Source organism: Rhyacophila brunnea, unplaced genomic scaffold, assembly GCF_057557595.1.
Source record: "Rhyacophila brunnea isolate RB1 unplaced genomic scaffold, BYU_Rbru_1.0 scaffold_12, whole genome shotgun sequence".
Lineage (NCBI taxonomy): Eukaryota > Metazoa > Arthropoda > Insecta > Trichoptera > Rhyacophilidae > Rhyacophila > Rhyacophila brunnea.
Window position 1 is genome coordinate 38,749,515 of NW_028232774.1, and position 23,399 is coordinate 38,772,913.

Genomic DNA, 23,399 nt, shown 5'->3' on the forward strand with positions numbered 1-23,399 from the left:
AAAATAGTTCTTGGTTATTACTGTTACTTATGTTGGTTATTTGCGCACAAATTGACGCAATAATTACTCCGATCAGATGAAGAATTCTCTTAACTACAGTGGTCTCAAGTATTGTAAGATGATATCTTATAACATATTGTATCGGTCAACATCAGAGATTCGTGGCGCGGCATCCCCCGTCGCCTATTGAGGTCGGTGCGATAATATTATGTGTGACTCATAAAACCTAAAAACGGACCTATAAAACTTAAATTAAACGTAATGCTTATTCTTGAATGGCTGCTATTTTTTATACAATGTGATTTGTCAGTTGTGGATGAATTTCGTCGTTTCCGTCTGCGCATCGGTCTGTAAATATTATTAAAAACCGAAGAAAATACGTATAGCTATGTCGTAAATATTCGTTTGTAAGACTTTTTTCTAATTTTTTTTTTTTTTAATTATTACATATTTTTTTTCTCTTCAACATATTATAACATTCGCGAGCGATATATAATCATCTCGCGTGCCATAGGTTCGCCATCACTGAGCTATGGTATAACTAACTTCATTTGGGTGACCGAATATTCCTATTGGAAAAACTGCATAAAACCTGTGGAATATAAGTAAAAAGTCTACCTTTTTTGAGAATCAAGTCAGAAGCAAAGAGATTAAAGACCGTCCATCCTCTTTGAGTCACAGTCTATTTGAATCAAGGCGTAATCGGGATACGGTTCAATAACTGATTCAGTTATTGAAAGGTAACTCTTTATCGGTTGGGAATGGGCAGGTGATCGCGAACATTTTGTTAGATAAGAAGAACATTATATTAAAATTCATATTTTTCGACTATTATCAATAATAATATTATGTAAACTAGATGAAATTTAAATTTAATACAGATAAAACAGAACGGAGGGTGAAGAATCAAACTAATGAATAAAAGTCCGATAAAATTTTAAATTTAGGCATGCATTGACATTCAGGAAAGCGGAAGGCGGATGTAGTCGTACAAGACGGGTGGACAAGACCTTGGACAGTGCTGGATGGAGGCAAACGCTGGTAAATGCGAAGATTTACGCAGGGGTAGTAATTATAGTCAATCGTGTGGACAAAGCTCATGCCAAAATTATTACATTTGCTAAATACACAATTAATTATTGGTAATAATAGGTATTCATATAAATAGGGAGTGTAATAAATAAATTGGATGTACCTAAGCATGTTCAAATCGCTATAACATTAAAATGGCGTAGATAAATGTCGTTTTTCAAGGATATTATTTTATCTACATACTTCTAGGGAGCATTTTCGGAATCAATATGCTCCGGCATGGAGTGCATTTGGGCGCCTAAATAGTTTCTTCAAAAGTGACCTGCCATTGTGTCTAAGGCATAAAGTCCACTAAAGCAGGCTTGCGGGGCGCTCGCGCATTTTCTATGTGAATCATCGAAAATACAACGTAATCAAATACGCCAGCGCACACTGGATTTGACGACGCATTGTGCCCGCCTGCCCCATGAGTCACCGTTTTTCGCTTCTCAGCGATACGAATTAACGAAAATACAACGTAGTCCATTCATTGAACACGGCAAGCAAAATCACGCTCCTCGAAGCGTCGTCGATAGACGGGCGAGAAGCCATTATTTAAGAACAGTGAACTCTTTGTTTAGTTATTGCGTGTCCGATATTAATTACAAGCCCCGAGAAATTTAATAATATTTTTATTGCTTTGTTATGAGAGACGCTGATAATAATTATTTTGTGCTCCTTGAGCCCCTTATTACATAGGTGAAGGGTAATGCGCGGGTGGGAGGGGGCCTACTCAGTAGTGAGCGCACCGAACGCTTTTTTGGTGGGCTTTATGCCTTAAAGTGGGGCCACACCGGCAACAAGTCGCGCGACAACTCGTTAAATTTTACGATAATTATCATAATTGCTTAAGAAATTTTACGATAATTATCATGCTTATCGTAAAATTTAACGAGTTGTCGCGCGACTTGTTTTCGGTGTGGTCCCGCTTTTAAGGTTAGTGTTCAACAAAAGTGTGCTACTAACGCTCACGTATATGCATGTGAAATATGGACTCTTTATATAAGAGAAATCCAAAAATTACGAGTAGCATGGAAATGTGCATGTTGAGTATAACGCGTGAAGATTACAAAATATACCAATGGATAAGGAAGCAGACAAGAGCACGCGACATTTGATAGAGGTCGCTAAGCAAATGAAATGGCTATGAGCTGGACATGTCGTTCGGCCGCTGGACAAATGCCGTCATACGGTGGTACCCATGGGGCACTAAACGCCCACAGGTACGCCCTAAAACCCGCTGTATAGACGAATTATTCATAAAGTTCGGTGGTAGTAAAGAACTAGGGATCGAGAATAGTGGAGGGGACATGGTCCCTTTATCCAGCAGTGGATCGACCCCGGCTGATGAAGACGATAATGCTATATTATAATTTGGCATTCTCGTTAGTGCGTAGCATTCTTGAATACGGGTCGATTATCTGGTATCCTTATGAGGTTTCCAATAAGCTTATATGTTAGAACGCGTCCAGAAGAAATTTCTTCGATGTCTTTATTTTAAGACATATTATTATAACTATTTTCCTTTCGATGATTTGTCAAATGATTATTTTCCGATAGCCTTTCCACAAGGCACGCTTACTTTTTACTCTCTTGAATCTCGTATGTCACTTCTGCTCTTGAAACATTTTTGACTATTATCACGAGGGGTGGTTTCCAATCCTGGTGTCTTAAATAATTTGAATTTACTAGCGCCTGTCAATTACGTACGTTGTCGCAGTCATGATTTATTCTGGATCGGAACCGTTTCCTTGTGTCAAGCCTATCAGGCACCATTAGCGAGAGGTGCAAGACTAGTCAATGCGCTCCTCAAAGAGGTAGACATTTTCAGTAACATACTATGTATTTTGTATTCGAAATTTTATATTTCTGTATAGAATTGTACTTTTTTTTTGTTATTATATATATTCTTTTCTTTTATATTATAATATTTGTTAAAATGTAATGTTTTGAACGTCTTGAATTGAGATTTGTTATCTCCACAGTGTTTTGTTTTCTTAAATGCGGCACTTGCGCTTGGGTATCGTAATAGTAAATACATATAATAATATTATACAGATGACCTCGTATGGTGAATTATAATTGTATATATACTATGTTGTACCGAAATCACTTCCTCCAACCAAATATGGCGATTGAAAATCTCGTCTAAACAAGTTATTCGCAATAATTTATTGATACTGATTATAATAATTAATGTCAATTTGCTGTAAAATAGATTGACTTAACAGTATAATTTATTTTACGTATTACTGTTTATAGAATTTATTCTGCAGTCGTGTTTTATCTCGGGTCAATCTGGCATAACAATTAATTTATAACACAGGAAAACATTGTAATGGACATAGCAACACTGACATGACATTTTACAAGATCAGGAAAACAAGAAAAACTAATCAACCACAGACATTTTCCTATGAACTGAGATTAACCTTTTTATTGATTCGTATATTTGTGTATCGGCATTAAACATAATAATTAATTATGATATAACCTCTTCAATAATATTTTCGTGATAAACAATCTATACTCCTGTCGAAAAATACGCATTTGGAAATTGTAAATAGACAATAAATACTATGAACTGCTAATAAAAATGACGAATGTTTTGTTTATAAAATGCGTGTCGTTCGATATTCAAATCCCATAAAAAATATTTAACACATCACCAGTTTTGCTCATATTATAGTAAGCTTTATCGAGGGTTAAGTACAATAATTTTACGCTAGAATTTATGTAATATTATAAACTATATGATATGAGAAACAGACAAAAAATGATAAAAATTTTCCAGATACAATTGAGAAGTGAAGGTGGGTTTTTTACTAGGAAAATCGTAAAGGCTAGGGAACATATTTGCATTGGCTCTACAATCCGATGTAGGTATATCTTGGCCGCCGCATGAAGAGGTTTCTTAAAAGATCATTTTTTAGTGAAAAGTGGACGTCAGTCACAAGCTCAACCAATTAGGTATATGCCGCGATTTCCCAACTATCGACTCGTGTGTCACCCGACGACATGACGTAATTGTGACGTCAGCCAATACACGCTCGAGGTATGCCGCCCAACACACAGTGCTCACCATATATATTATTATGATGAAACACCTATTTGTGTATGGTGACAATGAATAACGCCACTATATGACTAGCGTTATTTTCTCGAATGCTATTATCACTCCGGTAGTACGTCACAATGATGTCATATGACGTCATGTCGACCGGGCGGCTTGGACTCGCAAGTTCTAACATAGGGCCCCTGGGCGCAAACACAATATTACATTGAATGAGCTCGAGACCCACAACTTTATAAACGGACACTTCACCACATGTCTGGTGCGGACGCTATCGGAAGGAAAACAATAATAATATGTAATACTCGGGTACCTACTAAATCACACAATATTTTTTAAAAACCCAATTTATTCACGCGTTTTAAAATTGCCATTTGCAATAATATTGTTTTTAGCACCTATCTTGCTGCTGTTAAAATATCGCACTTATTGCAACAATAAAACCAACTTCGTGTAATTGTTACAATAAGTGCTAATATTTTGATACAAACATACCCTAAGTTTGATACTATTTATCACTTTAGTGTTCGATAAGTATATAATAGACCCACAGGTACGGGTTCAAGTCCCTAGTCTAGTGGGTATATATCTGAGGTGTTTTTCAAGTTATGTATGTTCAATAATATATGGAATGTTACAGTCTCAAAATCTGGTGAATTATTCGTTGAATAAAAGAAATGGTTTATATATATTATATATTTTAAATTAAAGTGTTTTTATAAAAGTGTTTTAAATGTGTGGAATCATATCTACAATATATAAATTCAAATAATTTATTTATAAAACGTACAAATTACGGAAACTCTCCAAGCTTCCGCGCGCATTAATTCCGCTTAGCTACGAAAGCTGTGCCAAATAAAGTGCATTCTTATTATTTTATCCGTCAACTAGCAATAAAATATATGTATTTACGAGTATTTTCGCTCACACTTGCCATACGAACGACTTTGTATCATTCGCAGCAAGCTGCATTAACCTCTTGTAAAATTAACATATCAATGGGTGCAATTCCGACGCACAACATCAAGGCAATCCGAGACCAAAGTGCGTTTATTTCGCTACACGGGGACAAGTTTAATTTACAACAACAAACAAAGATGGCATTGAACTTTAATTATTATCTAGATACCTATTATCACCAAATGATGACATCGGGGTACCACGACTGCATAATTTTAGTTTTAGCCGTTACACGCGCGTTAACATGATCTTATTGATCTTACTGCCTACTTCATTTTTTATCGTGTGTCAATTTATGGCTACGGCCGTATGTTGTAGCAGCGTAGCTTAACCACTGAGAAATGCCAACAGAAATGGCGTATTTCAAAAAAATACTACCTTATTCTTCAGTCAATAATTATTATACAACAATCATTATTCGTAGGATGTTTATCACATTTGAATGGTCAAAGACATAGCTTATAATCAGTATCTTTAGAACTATCTTCAAATGTGTTAATCGTAACCATTTTTTGAATAATAAAATGCCTAATTCTTGTCAAATTTGGGATCAAAGAGATCATAAAATATATTTTTTTATCGTAAATATTTCACTATGTAATGTTAACATTAATTTTACTAATGGATGTATAAATGCGTTTAAAAATTAATAAACCTAAAAAATCTTAACACCACTGCACATGGATGTACTGAAATATGACTATATTCTAAAACATTAGAGCGAGAGTAATAAAAATACTTTACGCAGTCATCAAATGTTTAAAATAAATATAAAGGATAATAAGGCTTCAAAATTATAAAAATAGATTATCTACAACGTGTAAGGAATGTCTAGGGTTATGCTCTGAAAATACCATAAACTCCATTTTGACCTACATTGGGCATGCGGGCCCTTAATCGCGGCCAGCTTGACCAGCGGGTTAGCTATCTATATTTAATGTTGAAGACAGTGATTGTCTTTTTTAGATTTTCGGTTATCCCTTCCTCCGCGGATTGGATCAATTATTTCGTCACCTTTAATACCTAATACCAGATAATTTATTTTCCAGTTTTTTAGATAGCTATTGAATACGATTCTATATTTCCTTCTCTACAAAATGATAAATCGTTAATGGGAACTGTATTAATTTAGTATTTGAAAATATTAGATAACTTAATTTTTTCATACAATTATTGAAAATTATTTAATTGTTTCCAATTAGACAAGCACAAGTTTCCATTTTTATTTTAAATAATAATTATAGCCTAGATTTATGTTAATCACTTAAAGTTTAAATTACATTTTCTCAACAATGACCAAATCAGAGTCATCTCGTTGTAGTTAGAGTTGGGCATTTCCCGAGAAAATCTCAATCTCGAGATTCAGGATTGCCGGAAAAGAATTCTCGAGATATCGGGAAATTTAAAAAAAAAACGGTAATAAATCCTAAAATCAGTGTAAAAACAGACAAATTTCGAAAAATATGATTTTTTTTATTTATGTAAGAAGACAAACAAAAAAAGAAGTAGGAAAACAAAAATAATTCAAAAGATTACTTATTACAACAGAATTTCAAAAAACACAGACTGTCAATCGCTGCGTCTGACAATCGCGTATGCTTTTGAAACGCAAAATTCCCTGATGTTGAAAAATTGCGCTCATTTTGAGTCGAAGTTGGCTTAATTGTGTTAAATGCCCCGAACAGTCTTTGAACGTTTTATGTTTTCTGTCTTCTTTTTTCATATAGAAAAATTGTTTTTTCAATCAATATTCGATAATAAAGAAATCCCGAATCACGAGAAAAGATTCTCGAGATCCGGGATTTCCCGAAATGTTGGAAATTTAAATTCTTGAGATTCGGGATTGAAAATCTCGAATATTTCTCGAATATTCCCGTCGAGAAATTCCCGAAAACCAACTCTAGTTGTAGTATTGAGGTGACGATAATATGTTGTATCTTGTATAACGTCAACTGACTCAATAAAACAAGACGACGCTACCAAATATCGTGTTTTCACTATATATTCATACACACATATACACCTGTATTCTTAAATTGTTTGCCGACCACCTTGGCAATGGGGTAGGATACCTCCATTCCACCTTTTCCCGTCCTATATAAGAGTGGCGAGGCTGAGAAGTACCATCAGTATGAATTCATGTTGTACACTATTTGAGACTTTCACGATTGTTTGCTATCGTAATAGATTTTTAGGTTGTCACCGCGTGCCAGAGGCCATTCTCCTGAGAATGGCCTCTGTAACGAGCCCGGAACGTCGAGGAAACAAGAAGTAAGAAAGGCTCTGACAACCCAAAAATTTGTTACGAATTCATTTTGGTTACAACAACCAGAACAGATTAATAAGAAAGAAATGCAAAGCCAGTCGAGAAAAACCAACCAAAGTGTTCAGAATGTTCTCAAAAATATTGAATAAGCGTTTCGCTAACGCGACAATTCATGATGCATATATACGTAACTATTGAAAATAAGTATAATGAATATAGTTTCAGTGGACATTTTTAACACTTAGAAAATAGTTTTCATTAAAAAAAAATTCTCGGGTTAATACTTAAATGAAATATGTGTAACATAATAACATTATCAAATTAATTTGCAAAGCGAAGAGCATGTTTACAAAAAATAAAAATTAATGCTTTCGGTTGCCGCTTGCCTGCATGTTTTGGCTTAGGTTACCGACCCCTAATTTTATGTAGGCATTTATGAACATATCGATTGCGTTTATGATGACTGAAAAGGCCAAAAGGCGAAATATTTAGATGACTATAAATAATATGGTAGATATTTTAGATTGTTTTGAATTTTAAATGAATCCATCAATCGATTTTATCCTATTCTATCTCAGTCCATATTATAAATTTTGAATAAAAATACATTTTCATACAATATAATGTGGAAAATAGAATGACAGGTATATAAGAGTAACACTCGGTTATTTTGCGAATTGCACCTGATACATACTTTAAAGAAATTATGGACTATAGAGAGCACTGTTTCCCAAACATACAACATGCCAGCACCTCTTTAAAGACATAGATTTTACCGGCATACACAGGGAACACAGAATTAATGAGCTTGTCCTTCGTTCTGACAACTGCTGTTTATGCACTGACGCTCATTCAATATTGGTGTATTTTAAGGTTGCAACACACACTATTGCACGTATATAATGTGTGTTTCATTTTCGTAGGACACTCACACATTCAAAACCACGCGTCAACATGTAGAGTATTGGGGTATAGCCTATCGTAATTATATTTATTAATCTGTTCTGTGGGCATACCCAACGTGATCGTGATAATAATTTAAGAACGAGTCCTTTTTATGTTCAGAGCAGCCAATTGAAAATATTTCATTGATGTCAGATTCGAGATCTATTTTAGATCCCCTATACATTTTCTTTTCAGAATCAAATGTAGGCGATATTTTTCTCGAGTTAATGACATAAATTCCAAGATATACGGACAATATATTTTATATTATTTTTCAAATTACTGTTACCGACAAACAAACCAAAATTATAATAATTTTGGCGGACAACACATAATATGCATCACGTATCCTATCTTACATGCCGCGTGATACGTGTACCAACACCAGAGTATGAATAACTTAACATAAATTATTACTTCAAATGTCTTCAAATCATTGATTAGTGTAATATTTTTTACGGAAAAACAATGGGTACCTACCACCTTCGAATACATATTTAGCCTATGTGCCAACAAAGAGGAGTAACTACCTAAACGCGCGGCACAGTTCGAGAAACAGTGTTCAGTATGCGTCAACAGGGAGTTTTCTTTTTGGCCACAGCACATCCTGGCAATCAATACAATGGAAATTTGATTATTTTTATTATTGTTTTAACTTGTTTTATATGGGTCAACTGACGCATATATACGCAACAATATTTGGTTATATTTGTTGTGACATAATAATAATAATGTTACTGACAATGAGTGACTAATCGGGTTATTATTTGCCCTCAATTATTGTTCATATCATAATTTTTGAATTTCAAATTAGATAATAATAATACGTACCTATCACCTGTGACACAGCGAACAATAAACCTGAAGAAATGTTTCACATTGTTGTTTTCTTAATCCCAATAATTTCCAGGATTTAAATTTAACATAACAATGAGGCGATAATACCTATAATATAAGTAATAATAATTTTGTAATCGGTTAAATTTGTGACACATTTACAAATTATCTAGATAGGTAGCCATCTATCAGTGGCGTGCGTAGACTTATGCTTGTGGGGATTCTGTTATTCTTTCCAGTCGCGGAGAGTCCACAGCCTACCTATACTATTATTGTTTGCTAACTAAAAAACTAACCAATACCATTTGCAATTTGTATTATTAGTTCAATAAAAATAAATAAGAATGTTTTATCATAAACAAATAAAAAAATAGGGACGTTCGCGACAAAGGATTTTTTTCCGTAGGGTTTGGAGCTGTAGAATGATGAATTCTGCGGTCGCCAAACGCTACATCGATGTAGGCGCGAAAATTATCTCTGCCTTGTTTTCTGATAAGTAGGGTTTGGCATGACGCCGCCTGGAACACAGCGAATTTTTTGATTCACTGAATTGTTCACTAAAAGCGTCAGTTGGTTTACACCAGATTTATTTTTATTGACATAACAGTTTATTTAAACGTATCAATCTATGTTTTTTTTTTTTTTTTAATATACTTACTTAATTAAAATTATGTAAATAAAGTAACAAAAACTTACGTTGCTTGTCAGAGAGTTTCATTTTGTCCAAATCTTCTGATTCTCTGTCGTTGTAGACGAGAACGCCCGAAGCGTTGTGCTTGAATGCATTTTGCACCTGTAAATTGAACAAAGTAATAATAAAAAACCCTGCAATACGATTTTTATGGATCGAAATAAACACTACCAACCACCGAAACTATCAAATAATGCGATTTGGTTAGAAATTAGAATGACGCCACACAAATTGGTAAATGAATTTAAAATTACTCAGACGAGCACATTGCTCTTTCAAGTTGACCTCAAAATTTGTCAAAAATAAATAATAATAAAATTATCGACGTATTTTCAATGGAAGACTATTTTTCGATTATATCTATATTAATGTATAGGTGGGTGTATATTTCTGAAACCCTCGAGACTTGACATAATAAAACTGGATGATTTATAAAAAGACTGTTGTGTTTTCTCGACATAATAATGTGGCATATTATTTTAAGACAACACGATATTAGGTTTCAAATATAAAACAGACTTTCATTATGTAGGTATATAGAAAGTTAATATTTTGACAACAGGGTATAATGGGAAAGCACTAAGATAGAAGCTTTTTTGGAAAATCTATATATAATTCGCGCAGCTAAAGAATAATGGCAAACGATGGATAGAACCAAGGCGAAAAATGTAACTGAAATGGGGGGGGGCAATTAATGCAAACACTAAGGCCCTCCGCCTACGCAGCAACTAAAATCCGCCGGAACTTAAACTCCAGTATCTAGCTAATGTATTTCAATGGCGACTCGCTGAGGGTAAGACTGGAGTCTCTCAGTTTCAAAGTATCCGCAACTGAAATTCGATATTCTAGGCTCCCAGTCTCTCAGTTGCCAGTCATCCATTAAACAGTAGTACCAATATTAGTAGATTAGATGAAAAAATCATATTTTCTTACCAAATTTGGTAGCACTTCTAACAACGTCATGCCATAAACCATAACAAGATTACAAACCAAGACATCAAACGCATTTTTAATTTAAATTTTGTGGCAGAAGTCGAAAAACACCCCTGCCTGTATAATTACAAACTACCAGATTATTCCCGTAGAGATATTACGGAAAAGGCTTGGAATGAAGTAGGAATTTTGGAATCAGTTTATCGTAGTTCATGTGCAGCAACAAATAATCTGCAGTTTATATTTTTGTCTATACCTATAAGGATGTATCCAAAATCTTCATTTATTTTGTCTCCTGTATCTGTAATGTTGGTATAGAACCAAAGCCTCGGCATCACTTGACCCGCTCGAAGACATTATTTAATAAATATTCGATGGACAGGATAATAAACTAAAGAGAGTGATGTATTAGTAATTGCGTCAGCGTGCGTGTTGTCATATTTTTGGTACGATTTGCAACACCGGCATCGTGTACAAACAGCTGATGGCCCAGTTTGACAGTTTGAGGTTATGGTCACAGGCCAGTTTATGAGTTCCATCACCAGCCAGTTTGCGGGATTTCAGTTGCTGCGTCGGCGGAGGGCCTTAAAAGACCAGTTGTAATATGTGGCTCAGAAACCTACTGCATAACCAAAAACATGGAAATACTGCTGGGTTCATTTGAGCGTAATCTTCGAATCCAGGGAATACAAAATTAATAGGAACCGGCTTACCATACATGGTGTGGGTTTCGCAGGGTTGATATGAATTTTAAAAACTAACTAACACCATCTGTAAATTGTAGTCATATTTCAATGAAAACAAATACGTGTTACTGACAAAGTTTAGTGTGCGCCATTTATGGCGGATCTTAACAGCCTACCTCCACCCTTCGCCACTCCCAAACGGAAGCGGACTGAGTCCTAAAATTATTTATTTAATATTGACTATTGTTTCTAAACCAAATCATAACAAAACAACAAACTAGCTTCTGACAGACGAACTCAACTTACCTTGATGTCAAAGTTACACTTCCCCCGCTTGATGAGGGCGATCCACGAGGTGTTGGTGGGAATGGGCATGGTGCCGGTTAGGGGCAGAGCGCAGCCGGTATGGTCGTTGGTGTTTCCCGTCCTTACGTGGACGATGACTCCATAAGACTCGAACTCGTGATTCTGACCGAACTTTCCTTGCTGTAAACACACCAAACGAAATTTGTTAGGAGCACTTATAAGGTTCAGGCCATGACAAAGACACGGATAAGAAGCAGTGGCGAGGGGTGTAGGTAGGCTGTTAAGATCCGGCATAAATAGTGAATATTAATATCAGTCAAACGTATTTGTTTTTATTGAACTAAGACTACAATGAGTAGGTGAGTTTTTAAAATTCAATTAAGCCCTGCCTAATCCAAGCCATAGTAGATAATAGTAAAAAATATTCGTTTATCTATAAAATATCTAACATTATACCATTAAACCATACATAATTTTAGATAATTTATAGATATAAGAATATTTTTATCGATTATGGTTTGGTTAGGCAGGGCTTACTGAATTTAAAAAAAACACCATCTGTAGGTAATATGTATTCTTAATTTAACGAAAACAAATAAGTATCACTGAAAAAATGAGCACAATTTTTGTTGGATCGCCCATAGCATACCTAAAATATTATGCTTTGGTTTTGGCAGAGTTTAATTGATTTTTAATAACTAACCAGGATAATCTGTAAATTGTATTTGTAGTTCAATGAAAACAAATAAGTATGACTGAAAAAGTTTAGTGTGCACTATTCATGCCTAATCTTAAAAGCCTACCTCCACCCTTCGCCACTGATAAGAAGTCAGATAGCTAAATCAAACATGCTGTATTTTGACGTATTTATATAACGTTTTATCTACGTATCTTTCACGCAATTGTCGTGCAAGTTGTAAGATTGCATGTATGGATAAAAAAAAATTCAGCGACTTCTGAATTTTCACACGAACTTGCGCACGTGCAGTAAAACGATAGTGGCGAACCTGCCAGGAAAAATACGAACTACACCGCACAGCGTATTTTTGACGTTGGCCAATTATCACAACCTATCAAATAGCACCATACAATGACGACAACGCGTCTCGCTTACGCTAAAAAATGGTATTGGCGAGACAGTCAGCCATAGCAACCTTAAATTAACAGTCTGCAATATCAGCACTATTTAGTTTTAGAACAAAATATTTTTTTTAATTGGTACGCAACGAGTTCAAGTTTAGCTACAAAATATTAACACAAAATCGAGAGCATCATCAGTTAAGTTTATTCTCCCAATGTGTAGAATAAACATGACATATTATGAGTTGCTAACTGGGAGAGGAATATAGCTGATTTCAACAAAATTGCTTATTTATATATCGACATACATATTCCACTTTCGTGAAGTTCGATTAAGGAGGAACAAAGTTTTATAAATTCCTAAGATCGGGGAAAGGGACGCTCGGTGTACTTTTTGTAATTGGTATCGCGTTCAGGTGTTAACTGAAACGTTCATGGTTCGAGCCCAGTCGTGATCGCTCTGTTTTTCACGTTTCCGTGTTAAGGCTATACTTCAGCTGAGGCATGGTCTAAAAAGATCGTGACTAGGCGATACGCGGATTGCGGATCGCGGGTGCAAATGCAAAAGCCGAACAAAATATAATTTGTCATAAAAGTTCAACATGCGTCCTTTTTATGTTATGTTTATTATTATATTCGTAATAACAATAGTATATTCATTGACATGTTTTTTTTTAAGTACATACGTAAAGTTTTTTAGTCATCTTTACACGATTTAAGAATATTTTCACCCGACGCCATGACAAAACAAATCGACGTGCAGACGCCTCGACTATCGCTCTCCGAATGACAACGCGACCGTAATTTCGTTCTACACACAGTTGAAAATTATTTGCCGTTTCACTAGCTTCATGATATAACTCTGTGGCAGAGCATACGATTACAGGTCAAAAAGTTGGCGATTCGTGCGCACCCGTGGGTGTATTTTAGTTTTTCGAACTGACTTTGGCGCTTCTTCGTTAGTTATCAGCCGGTTCATTCTACCGGCAATTTTGCTGTAGGTACCACAGGTAAAAAAAATACTTCAAGAACTGTGGACATTAAGTGTTTGTTTTTAAACTTTAATTTGTCAATTTATAGTAGGTTTACTCCTCTTAATAGATTAGTATTTCAACATTTTTTTAGCTTCACTCTGAAATACCTATTTAGTCTCTATATGAAAGGGTTTTCTTCACTGTCTCTATATATAAACACAAATTTCTCTTTCATCAAAACTGTTCAACAAATTGGTTTTCAAATTCAAACTAAACATTTTCTAGGTCAATCAACATGATCAAATCACAGAGAATAAGTAAAATGAGAATATAGAATAAAAGATAATTTAATGGTCCCAATAACAGACGGACACAAAAAGCATAACAATCAGTTATAAAGAATAATATATTGGAGAGTTATTGAAAGAGGCAAGAGAAAAAAACAATCCCACTCGATCACTGTGAAGGTCCATGGTTCTGTAGAGTCAAGAAACCGGACAATAGTAACTACATGCCTAGACACGTGTCCGGAAATGTGTCCGTATGCAGTTCGCCGTATCACACTTCACCGTGAAATGTTGTATCGGAAATATATGGTCGTATATTAAAGACCGTCCAACCTTTTTGAGTCGTATAGTACTGAGATAAAATTCATGTAAATTCAATAAAACACTTACAAAACACGTAATAAAAACTACCAAAATATTAGAGAAAAACAGTAGAAAATAAGTATATAGTTAAATTAGAAATACAAAATATCAAATCGAACATATCAAATTTAATATCTGATAACAATAATGATAGATGATAGCGTTATTATCAGATATTTGAAACCAATCAATATCAAATTAATTTTCATATAGAATATAATAAAATTGGAAGATTATTACCTGAAATGCTCCACGAACAACGCGTACTTTTTACAACTCGGTGCTATAGAGATGACCGAATAGTCATCTGTTTCCGATAAGAAAGCTCACGGCGAACTGTAGTTACTACATACGTTAAAGTGCCCACCACCACCCGTCATATATGCACAACCGTGGATATGCACGGCCGCTTTCTATGACGCTTTAAACGTGTCTGAAAGAAGTGATTTTAAGTGAAATGTAATACGCTCAATTTACATGTAACCGTCTAGACACGTCGTCTTTTATTTTTCACATAATTACTTTGTTAAAACCGCATCAGCGCATAGAATTAAGATTGTCCTGATTTCTACAGCCTGCGGCACCATAGCGTATGATTTGATAACAACTGGTTTAATAGTCCATTTTTTTTTAATATGGGAGAGGCCTCTTGACAATGTTGATATAGATAAGATTACAATTACAACCTATACTCACCTCAGTTTTATTAGACTGCCAATTCCCATCTGAGTCAATATACGTCACGTTGAGGAAGGCAGTTGTGAACCTGTCGAGGTTCATCGTCGAGGGCGCATCTGGAGTGTAGCCATATTCCGCCATACCGCCGGCCCAGTCTCCGAGAGCGACCCTCGAAGTACCGCTGACCTCCGCCCAAGCCCCACTCGCGGCGGCCAACATTGCCCACCAAACTATTAACTCCATCTTGCGACAGTTAAATCACTTCAGTCACAATATCAATAAAATCACCCAGTTCTTAGACCGGTTAATTAGGGCCGCAGGAGATTTTTTTTATTATAATGTGATATACCTTATCAATTTAAAAAGAATTTCACTTTATATTGTTATAACGTTAATTTTTGGCAATATTTGTAATTGAATCACTTTATTTTAGTTAATATTTTCATCATCAAAATATATTAAACAAAATAATTCATTTCTTTTTAAAAATATTGTCACTTTTTCTGTGAATAATTTATTTTTAATTATTCGGTTGCCTCACTATATCCAAGTATAGTCTTCATTCTATGCAGAACGAAGTGTCAAATTAATAAACTTAGCCGATTTTGAGGTTACGTTACGTTAAAACCGCGCAGCTTTAAATGAACAATACATACACTCTGTAGATAATTAAACACTGATCTGTGTGGAAGCCAGACACAAATTTAACACAATACAGATCTAATATAATAATCTTCGTCGAATTCACACTTAATATCTGAGGCGATAATCTTCGGCGTTATCTTTAGCACAAACTATTGTCTTTTTGACGAGTAGTTATCAGTTTTTCCACGACGATAAGATCCAAGAGTCGTCTCCGCGCCGTGCTGATTCTTCCTGCGCTGTATCTGAAGACCAGAGTTTTCCGAGTGAGCCTTCCAGACGGTCGAGCGCATTTTGTTGAAACTCATCTGCAAACAAAGCGAGAAAACTCTTTTAATTTAAATTATTATTTATCAGCGAGGATGTGACATGTATGTAGGTCTTGTTGATAAAGAGAACAACGGTTTCGGAATGTGTACTTACACTGTATAATATTAATTTATTGCGACCATTGCAAACAGCTGAAATATGCGCAAATATTATGGAAGTGTGGTGACTGTTGAAAAATAAATATTACAATACTAGATTACACTTGCAAGATGAATGAGGCAATTATCTAGAAACTATCTAAATTTAGCTTCATAGACAGAGATATAAATATGTTGTCACAATAATTAGAGGTGGGAAAACTGGTCGATTGTTAAGACTAAGTATACTTACTACCAGTATAAAAAAATACTTAGTATCGAAACTTGTAAAAACTAGTATTTGGGATATTATCTATATACTTATATGAAGTGTTTGGCGTACTTGACTTTTTAGAAGCCATTTTTACACAAATTGTTTATTTAATTATTATCAATTTACACAATCACGTATAAAATTTGAATTCAGTTTATAAAACTATAAAACAAAAAAATCGTGAAACTCGACATAACGAAACCAGATAAACACGTAAATACTTCAACAGAAATAAATCAGAACTCGAGCTCTAGTACCTATTCCGGGACTCGAGACTGGCGTAAACTCGATATAAGTCTCATACTCAACTGGAACTAAAACTAACTCCACATTATTACTATAAAACGAACATGTCACTATTTATATCCTTCACTATACCAACTTTACAACTGGGGAGAAAGGGAGAGCAATGACAGTTGAGTATATCACGGCTAGACATACGTGTATTATATACTATCTCACTTGCGCGAATTTAATGTCAATCGTATTGAAAGTCAAACAATAGTACCAACTAGCGAGTCGCGGCGATGATGTCATCGCATGCGTTCGAACTTCGAACAAGTTTCTTGGAACAAGTTTATTGGGCCACACGTACTGAGTATGGGTGGTACATGCCGAGACTTGAATACGCAAACTGGTGACAGTATTTCTAACTCACCTCTAGTCACAATAATCACAATGCATCGATTTTACTTTTATACCAATGCATATCCCTTACCCATCGTTCGCTACACACGAAAAACGACCTCTTATTTCAAAGATTGGGTCAACAACACCCATATTTTTTACATTACCTACTATGTGAAACCTATCCATGAAGAATCGATTATAGCGGAACAACTTAACCTTGAAATTGCGCAGATTGCGATTTAATCTACTGCGCACGAATTACATCATAGGGTAATTTTAATTACCTACCGTTATGATTTCCGACTGCTCTTACATGAATCCTACTGCATGGCTTTCTCGCGCTCGGCGTCGCTTTAACTTTGTCATATTTTCTGTTAAAACTATCGAACTTCACGCTTATGTGGTATGTATATAGTATACGTTTCAGATCGATAGCATAATTTACAAAAAAGGTTATTTATTTAAGAACAGTGTATGAAGAACCGAACCGCCCCCTAATTTCCCGCAATATCAACGATGTATTTGCGTTATTATAACCAGTTCTTTTTCGATTCGAATGTCATGTTTTGAACGTCTTGAATTCGTTATTTGTTATGTATTGAATAAACAAAATATAAATAACACTTGAAACTTAAAAACCAGGGAACTCAGAAATAATGGGAACTGAAATACCTAACGGGTGTGAAGAAGCAGACAACCGATTTAGAGTGAGGAAGTCTACGGGATAAACTTAAACAGATGTCAAGAATACGTCATACGTCTCTCGGTTTATGCCCTGACGCTCATTTAATATTGGTGTATTGAAGGTTGCAATACACACTATTGCGCGTCTATAATGCATGGTTCATTTTCGTAGGACACTCACACAATCAAAATCCTGCGTCAATATGTACTGTATTGGGAAGCCTATCGGAATTATATTTATTGATACCTATACATGCAACCTACACTGTTTCTGGGAAAAACATTTACTAAAACTAATGTCATATTTATAAATGTGGTATAAAAATCAAATTGAGTGATTATTATACACATACTACTAAATTAGGCAAACTAATCCAAGAATGATCCCTAGAATCGATAATTTTGAACACATTGTACTACCGACTATTTTCATTTTTCCAAAGGAGACGAACCGTACTGATGGCATGGTAAAAATTATCGCATTTCCAATCGATCCGTGCTCCGGTCTTACTTTTATTGAAGAACTCAGAACAATTTTTGTTTAGTTTTCATTATTTTTTATTACATCAATAAAAAAAATGAACACTAATATTTCCTGGCAACATCGATTTTATATATCTTTGGACCCCTAGAACCTATATCAATTATCAGAATGCAATCCGCATATTATGTATACGAAAAGGCTATGGGAGCCTGGACTAGCGACGGCGTATTGCCTATGGACGTCACAGACCCACCGGTGCAATCGCATTAATAGGAATAATAAATAGCAAAATGAATAACGATTAATTAGGCATTTGAATTAATTTACAATTCGCCCGATTATTGCGGTGCTGTTGCCATCATTAAAAATGTATATTATCGTGCTTCTTTGTTCCCAGTGCATCTGCAAGGCGACATGATGGCGATGACTCTGACCTCGGGGCTGAATGAATATTGCTTCAAATGCACAATACTATTTTAAAACAGTGACAAAGCATTATACTATTATTAAACCTATAATATAACCTATATAGTATTACTTATATTACATTGTGAAAGAATAATAATATTAACATTTGCCAGTTTGACATTTTAATAATACAAAACAATGCCGTAAGTAAACTTGATTATCACCAAAATATTGTATGTAAAAAACATTAGTCGCTATCAACCCCTTCTTATATTAATTTCTCAATTGAATATCGTTCCTCGCATACCTCGCAATAGACACCATAAAACTACCAAAATAAAAACGCCATCCGTCATGTAATATTAAAATAGACATGAAATAATAAACAACCATAAAAACAATTCTGTGTTTATTAATCAATTAAGTAGGTATCGGTATAAAAAAACTATACTTAGTAAGTAGTTGAACGTAATACAAAATTAAAATATAATTGGAATAAGGAACAACTACAATGAATAAATAACAATGAAAAACCTTTCCATCAAGAATTATGAGTTACAAAATTTAAATATCGCATATTATTATTCAGAGGGTTGGAGCAGACCCTTTTTTGAGTTGCACTGCTCTGGGACCTTATACTTCCTCCAGCTCCGCTCTAGGGTCTGCTCCGCTCCGGTATTATGTAAGTATTATATTATTATGTATACAAATGTTAACAAATAAGTAGTTTTGATGTAAGGTTTATTATTCGTCTTTTTCTTTACCTATTAATTTTATTAAATAAAATTCCGACAGCAAATCAACTTTGTATCTGCCTCTTCTGTCAAAAAAGTGAGGTTATTTATCACTCGGCAATGTTGCCGCATTTTAAATAATTCCAGTGTTGTCAAGTGTCAAATATAATAATTTAATTAGATTTCAAGACGAAAATTTTATAATCAAAAACATCCGAGCAATGGAGCACTAAAAATTTTTGGTGCTCCGATCCGATCCAACGCTCAGGTATTATTAACTATGTACCTACACTGCAAAAAATGATAGCATTAGCCGCTGTTCAACTACGTATAATATTAATTTAATAGAGCTTATTTTAATTTAAATAAATGTTATCATTGTTATCAAAGTGACGAAAGTTTGAAGACAATATTAATATGTCTGTAAAATAAAAATATCGCTGATACGATTTTATTTACAATCCAAAAAGTAGTTGCAACGATAATCTATTTAAATAAATAAATAAAGATTGTTTAATCTATTACGATTATTACAACTAGTACACTTGACAATTATCTAGGTAGGTACTGCAAACATTAATGAAAACAACAAAGGATTTAATCCTAATCCAAATAAAAGGTGCTATGGATTATTTATGATTGTTGAAAATCTACGTACTTTTGTATGTATCAGTTGTTGATCGACATATTGTATGTATTAAGTGCGATAGATTGATTAATTATTAATGATAAGATATAACAACTTTACTAATCTTTCTATGAATATTCACAGAGATCCACCGCGTGAAAATTATTATTTCTTGGTCAAGTTCATTATTAAATTGACGTTTCTGTTACTCTACTACTCCAGTAAAATATGCGACAAATAAGACTCCAAGTTACGAAGCTATAAAACTCGTACGAGCAGTCCTGTATCATCGTCTATGTTGGCCAATCTTCGGCTTTAGTGGTTGAACCGAAAGCGAATGAGGGAAAGTAAGGAACAGGACATATTATTATGTATACTTACACAAAAATAAATAAAAAGAATAAACAAGGTGATTCATAAATATATACACATGTTTTATGAATTGAAATAAAAGACAATAATGAATTATATACTTAGCACGCTATCAATCAACAATGAATGAATGAACGATAAAAAATCATTAAAATCAATCATCATTAATTATTATATTTTAAGAAACAACACTTCCTAGCTTCACATAATGCATAAAAAAATCAGCATGTACCAAATATCAAATGATTTTTTATAAATTAAAATGTAATTATATATACAATTCGGTATATTTAGACAGAAATCAATTTTGTATACAGTGGAGTAAGTTTCATCATTTAGCGGATTTTGACAAACAGCGGTATTTGAATTTGAAACTAAACTTATCTACCTATATATTTTTTTTAAACATTCTGTAGCGAAGGGCACGATTCTATCGAACGTCTAACGAGTTGTCAGTCATATTATGTATAAGGTATTTTATATAGAGGTAGCAGTGTTGCCAACCGTACTATAATTATAGTATGTGTACTATAATTTTGGTCCGCGTACTATGTACGATATAAAACAGATATAGTACGCCCAAAATTAGTATTTTTAATTTTAAATATCGGAAAAAATATGTAAAAAGTACTAAAATTTCGATATTTCCGTTTGATAAATTGGCGCAAAGTACTATAATTTCGGAATGAAGTTTGGAGAACTTGGAAAAAAAATGCTCGAAAAACGAAAAAAAAATCCTTGACTGGTTTAAAATGAAATTTCTTGTAATTGTAAGTTGTAATCATTTTTGGTCGGAAGAGGTACCTAAATAAAAAAGGGGTCTCGGAGTTTTTCAAATTCTCCGTTATTTTTTCCTGAGAAACAAAAAACCTATACATTTTCAACAGATGACAACGCGTACTATATTTTCCCCGAAATACTATAATTTTGGAGGCTCAGTACTATAATTCCACTTTGAATAGATGGCAACACTGAGAGGTAGACAAAATCAATTTTGTATACTTGTCACATTGACTGCTGACTAGATAATTACTAATTAATTCTTCTTCTTCCACCCTGTCACGACCCAATAGTGGGGCATATGGCAAGCACAATTTCGCGCCACTTCCCTCGGTCCATCGCCAACTCTTGCACCTTCCGCCATGTCAGATCTGCAGCACGTGGGTCGCTCTTGTAGCACCGCTGCAGGGTGAGGGAGGGCCGGCCACGGCGACGGAACCCTTGAGGCTGTGCCACAAGGGTACGAAGTGTCGCACTCTTTGGCGGCATCCGGAATACGTGTCCCAGCCACGTAATTACGACATTTGGTCCTCACAGAATTAAAGCCTTGACCTCCATGCGACTCCAAGTTGGTTGAATGCAGACCCGCCATACCCATGCGGATTCCAAGCTCACTAGAAATACCACTATCGTCGGCAACCGTGGCACCCAAGTATTTGAACCTGGACACTAGCTCGACGGGCAGACCGGAAACCGGCTGAGGAGTGTCGGTGTCGATGCATGTAGCACTGCACATGGATTTGGTCTTAGCCACATTCAGGTGAAGACCCACACGTTTCGAGTTCGCGGCGAGCCTGTTCACAGTTACCTCCAACCGTTCGATCGTCGAGTCAAACACGACTGCGTCATCTGCATACTCCAAGTCGCAGAGTCTTTCTTCGCATAGATCGGTTGTGTCCTCATGATGTAGGCGTATCCCACTGTCGGGGCGAACCGTCTTACGCATTATGAAATCCATCATGATGATAAAAAGAAAGGGCGCAAGTACACATCCTTGCTTGACTCCTGACGTGATTTCAAAGAGGTCAGAGGAGGTTCCAGCTGCTCTCACGCGACACTCTGTATTGGTGTGTACAGTTTCCGTGGGACAGCATATCCTAGCAGAATTTGCCACAGAGATTCACGATGAGGGCTGTCAAATGCCTTTTCATAGTCCACGAAGCAGCAGATATATTCATCTCTTGATACTGTTGAAGGAGGCATCGGAGCATCACCTGTTTCCCACTTCGCTGCAACACGGCCGGTAAGATTGCCGAACGCCGAACATAACCGATATCCCACAAATAAATAATTCCACTCTAGCAAATTAGCTATCAATTGTTAGTCATTTCATTATTCCATTATCCATGGAACATGGGTAGATCGAAAAGCTGAATTTCCAAAAACCAATAACATTTTAAAACTTTATAATGTTTGAGTACCAATGAGTAATAATTGCGGATACGAAAACTCTCTTCTAAACCAGATGTTGTAGAATCGTTTAATCGGTAATTGTATTAATCATTAACTGTGGGTTAATGTAGTTGTCGTGGAAAGTATATTAAATTTATGGTGTTTTCTGTTGTATACAAAAGTCCAGTGAAATGTAAATATTATATTAAAAAAAATGTATTAAAAAATTTAATGCCCAGAGAATGTTATCTCGATTTATATCGCTCGATAATATTCGTTGCATGTGAAACGTGATCAACCTGCCTACTCTCTCGCGGGATATACCTAATATTATGATGAAAAGTTTTTTTTTAAATACTAAAAATTGGACACATTTTAGTTGCATTGGTACTTATACAAATCTGTTTCAGCTCAAACACTTTTGCCAGTGTTCTTCTCGGCATCCCATCCACTTTTATCAATGCTGCGTTAATAATAATTAATAATACATGTGTGTCAATGTCCTATAAATGGCAATTGTTATCAGTTAACGTCAAAAATATTATTTATGTCCGTTAAATAGATCTTTCTATTGACATAGTGAGTGCATTACTTATTTATGTGAATAATTAAACAAATCGACGCAGCAGACCGTCATGTGTCTGTCATCTCCGTTACGCCGAAAACGGTATGACTAATGTGTGAGAAAAATACAAATTGTTGGCGGCTACCTAATTTTACGATTCCTACTGAAAACGTGAATCAAATCTAATGAGGTTACTCACATCGAGACACCGCTGTACACAATAATATAGAATTCTTTTACATTCTTCTT

The 23,399-nt window shown here is 35.0% G+C and overlaps 1 protein-coding gene across 2 annotated transcripts in view; it reads right to left on the bottom strand.

Moving 5' to 3' along the window:
- Positions 1-23,399, bottom strand: part of gol (ring finger protein goliath) — a 183,376-nt gene that overhangs the window by 32,339 nt on the left and 127,638 nt on the right. For both annotated transcript variants that reach the window (XM_085961268.1, XM_085961267.1), the window contains exons 3-5: positions 15,169-16,100; positions 11,769-11,948; positions 9,849-9,945 (exon numbers count right to left, since the gene is read on the bottom strand). In XM_085961268.1, the coding sequence (XP_085817394.1) occupies positions 9,849-9,945; positions 11,769-11,948; positions 15,169-15,393 (502 nt within the window). In that variant the 5' untranslated portion in view covers positions 15,394-16,100. The remainder of the gene's footprint in view (positions 1-9,848; positions 9,946-11,768; positions 11,949-15,168; positions 16,101-23,399) is intronic.